The sequence below is a fragment of the Echinococcus granulosus genome (assembly GCF_000524195.1).
Source record: "Echinococcus granulosus chromosome Unknown EG_S00209, whole genome shotgun sequence".
Classification (NCBI taxonomy): Eukaryota; Metazoa; Platyhelminthes; class Cestoda; order Cyclophyllidea; family Taeniidae; genus Echinococcus; species Echinococcus granulosus.
Window position 1 is genome coordinate 49,830 of NW_020170589.1, and position 4,486 is coordinate 54,315.

General features: G+C 41.0%; 1 protein-coding gene across 1 annotated transcript in view; it reads right to left on the minus strand. All coding sequences in view use genetic code 11, as the record gives it.

The window, feature by feature from the left end:
* Positions 1-3,936, minus strand: part of EGR_10324 (hypothetical protein) — a gene marked incomplete at both ends in the record, with an annotated part of 6,288 nt that extends 2,352 nt beyond the window's left edge. Inside the window, 3 exons of the mRNA XM_024499573.1 lie at positions 560-644; positions 2,626-2,655; positions 3,852-3,936. Coding sequence (XP_024346013.1) covers positions 560-644; positions 2,626-2,655; positions 3,852-3,936 — 200 coding nt within the window. The remainder of the gene's footprint in view (positions 1-559; positions 645-2,625; positions 2,656-3,851) is intronic.
* Between the last annotated feature and the right edge of the window lie 550 nt (positions 3,937-4,486).

Here is a 4,486-nt window from a genome sequence, read left to right on the forward strand (position 1 = left end):
GTGATGGTGGAGGGTAGGAAGTACGAATGCCGAGCTGCAAGTACATGAACACGTGCATTACTTTGAATGGATGCAGCTGGTGAGCATGGTATAAAAGGCGACACAGCTCAGCACGGAAGTTAGTATCGAGCAGAGCATGTAGACCTGCAAAGGAAATGAGATTTGGGTGTTGACCTCAATATGAGAAGCCGTGTGATTGGTCGGCTGTGCTCGTGCCGCAATGTGAGAGGCCGTGTGCTTGGTCGTCTGTGGTGCCTCAATGTGGCCAGTCGTGGGGTTGGCCATCTCTGTGGTAGACGGAAATCAGGACTGTCTTTGTGCGTGGACTGTACTTTATGAAGAATTATCCAAATCTCTTCGAATTGGAGGAATTAGCTGATGGTGTGCAAGCTCGCCTCTCGTACTTTCCTGCTTCTAACGCTAAATAAATGCTATTGATTCCAATTGTTGTAAGCATTTACTAAATGAGTGTCTAAGCATTGCATTAAAAATATGCAATTTGCTAAACAATGTTCTGGCAAGTCCCGTCTTGTTGCACTTTTGTGATTATTTGGTATACTTCCTAAATCCGGTTGCCTGATTGTCTAATGATTTTTGTAAAAATAACCAACTCTTTATTCCAAAAATAATGCAAAACCTCGGCGCTATCAAAGGTAAGATAAAACAAATACTTCCAAAGTCGACGTTGATGCACATGGTGTCGAAACTGATGGCAAGCCTTTGGTTAGGCACGTGAATAATACAGCGATGATTATTTGCCATGCTTTTATTGCTCAACACTCAAAAACACGAAATTTCGCATGATTTATTTTTTTGCGCAAGTGCGGGATATAAAGACAGCAATAAGTGCTATTCGCTACCTGAGGTATCTTAGTTAAGTAAAGGTGGAAAAATGGCGAAAAAATTCCTTTGGTATATTTGCAGCACAAGTTAATTAAACAATTACGAAGTGCTCAACATTAAAAAGCTTGGCGTTAAAAGGCAATGCTAGGTAGTGCCTAGAATTGCTCAAAATTTTCGCCCCTACGTTGCAAAAAAAGAAACATTGCCCTAAACACATTTTGCTGACCAGATCTTCACACTAATGCGAGTCTGTTGCCAAATAGGCCCCAATCATCTATCATTCAATCCGCTGGGGAAAAGCTACAGACACTTTTGTCATTTGGCTGGGTTTATACAAGTTTACTTGATGGCCATCTACCAAGGCTTGTTTGTTCATCAGGAAGCTAAACACTTAGGCTAACCTACAGAGGTGTTTGCGCAACTCACTGGCGCAAGTAAGGACCTAGTTTACCATCAACTCGCGTTTCCTAAGTTCCTGGTTGAGATCTTTATAGCAACCTTCATGGTTCAATGATAATTTCTCCATTTATGACCTTCTAGGTTTTTTACGATTTATTGCTGGAGTAGAGGCGGATGATGTTTGTTTTAGGTATGTATGAAATGAGGACAAACACGTCAAGACGAGGATTTTGGCCTTATAAGAGAATATAAGTAACAGTTTTTATTCAGATTTATTCTACCCTTAAAAGACATTTGCCACTACGTGCGATGGACACGAGATAGGCTCTAGATTTTGAAGGCTTTTACGTATGCCTGAACGATTCAAATAATACGGTTTTGTTGCTTTTTACGAGTTTGGCGAGAAGTGACCAACCCAAACTTCGCCTCTTGATGATGTTATTCATTAAATCTTCTTCTTTTTTGTCGCAACTGTTAGTCAGCTCAGTTTAGCGTCAAACGCTTCCGCATTGCTTCGAGGTGCATAACTCGAGTGTCGGAATCTAAGAGGATCCCAAAGTATTGCATGCACTCAAAAAGTATGCCGCATATAACCGGTTCAAAAATTAATGATCTGGGCCTGCTATTAGACCCTCAAAATGGTAAACATAAAGGGAATGATACTAACAAGCATCCCTCATAGCTTTTACCACTTTTACCTTGTACATGGGAGCCTTGGTTTAAGGAAATGGAAGTGCCTCTACATTCGTTTTCTAAGTGAGGACCATCTCACTTAAATTAGGGGATTAAACGTGTGCACTCAAACGCACACGTCAAGACGTCTGCAGGTGCTGAAGTAAGAAAGCCACGCAATGATGAAACATACTCTTTGACACCATAGTGCTTCCATATTTGCATGATGGTAAAAACATCAAGTGGCATATCTTCGTCATGTAATTAGAGTACAGCCGAAATTAATACCTGGTGCGTTCATTCTATGTACTGTATTTCCATTTCAGAGTGGACGCAATATATTATGCTGTTGTAGTCTAGGTGAGCACACTATTTGATTAAGGACAACTGCCACCCCATAGTTAAGGGCTACCCAAGTGATATGCATTGACCTCTCTCAGTGGCCAATTTGTTGTCAGCTCCATTCCCCATCAAGAGATTGATCAACCAGAATCGAAAGAGATGTGAGGAAAAGTCGTGGTAGATCACTGGTAGCGCCAGTTCAAATAGCTACACTTTTGCTGACCATCCACTTCCCTCAGCGATGAGCTAGCGGCACACAACATTCAACTCCATATATGGATAACAATGGATGGAAATAATCCAACACGGCTGCGAACCTGTTCAAGCAGCCTATGCTTGAAATTTTGAAGCAATTTAAGTCAATCTTACATTGCATTATCCCTATTGCCTCCATACAAACTAGAAATGAAAAAAACGAAAACAAGCGTCATATATTTTGAGCTTACTTATTTACAGACGAAATACTCTAATGCATCTTTAATTTAACAGCAACGACTTTCCGAATCGACATTGAGAGTCCTTGGTTTCTCTAAATGCCATTAAGACAAACCGTTACATCATTTTCCTCAAGACCCTTTGGTTAACATCAAATCCGCTGCAGTCAAATTAGCAAATACCGGGAGTTAATAAATGTTAAGGGTTTAAAATGAATTTCGACTTGCATTTTGTTTGCCAGACGGGATCTTGCAATGGATTTGAGGCAGCCTCTAAAATAAACCTAATCGTCACAAAGAAACAACTCAGCTAAGGACGACGACTAACATCATCATCTTAACTGGTGTGAAAATGATTAAAGAGTTGAAACAAGGAAGTCCATCCTGGTAAAGCTCACTCTCATTGTCTTATGTGAGACCAACTTGTCCTAATTTCTATGTAATCATGCGTTTTTTGGGCATGTTGCATCTGTAGAGGCATATTTTAAATGTCAAAATAGATGACATTTTATTTCTTCTCTTAAAATAGCTTTAATTTTGGTTATCCTTTCTACCCAGGGAGCAAACTCTGCCACCTTATGGGCTATTCGCCCCAGAAAGATGCACCAAAATCAGAGTACAGCAAAGTGGACAAATCGCATGCATACCTTTACCTCACAGGATCTACCACACCTGAAGTGGAAAGATAAAGACAATGAAAAATCTGCCTTAAGTAACAGGCAGAGGAGGGAATGGATGTACTAATTGCAGCAGTGGATTACATCGGAGGGTAAATGCAATTCCTACATGCGGTTGCTTCGAATGTAGTAGTTCAATACAAATTTTACTCTAATAATTGAAATATAGAATATTTAGCATAAAACCTGCTCACAACCGGTCGGTGAAGTGAAGTGATATCATGTCAAATGCATATCATTTTGCATGGGGATAGTGGCACAAAGCTGATCATTTAATTAAACATGGAATTTCAAGTGCTATCAATCAGTTTATTAATGGAACCACATTCTCCTTCCTGCTCTTTCACTAACTGCTTACGATTGCTGCTTCGATCACATAAGGGCCACGCAGAACCGGACACTTAATCACTTAGTAGGTAACTGCTAATAACAATCAGAACTAGTAGCATTTAATTTGAGTTAAAGGTATCTAGTTCCTTCAAACCTAAGAAAGTTTGGGCCTTCTTCATAACCTTCAATGCAGACACAAAAGCTGAGTCGAATTTGCTGTCTACTACCGAGAATACCATCCCCACTGAGTCACTGATGAGTCTAGTGACAAAAGTGGAGACCTTAGCTACGGATGATAATGTGATAGATGCCCATTCCACCTAAAAGGGTGGCAGACGCCACCTTTCTGCGTGTTTAACGAGGGGTTTGATGCCGGAAAGTTAGATAGGTCACAGTTGGGATCCTCCCTCACCACTCAATGTTTCCGTCATCGGACCATGCACAACAGTGTTAGCCCAGCAGACTGTACTCCGAAAGAATGTCATAAATGAGCCCTGAGAAAATGTGGAAAAATGGACGATTAGGAGTTGGTAGAAGAAGCAGAACGAGGGCTGAGTGATGTAGGAAGAAAGGGGTAGGTACCTATTTCTACGATAAAAACCTTGGGAGACCATTTTGCTGATAGCAGGCTGTATTCTGTAGAGCTCATAAAGTAGGAGGTAGTGGACATCAAAGGAGGAACAATGATAGTACTGCTGACCATTGCAATGGCGGACGGCGATTGGATTAGGGAAGGAAGTGGAGGCAGATGAATCGGCAAAGTCAGAGGACGGTAGATGATTGCCAGTT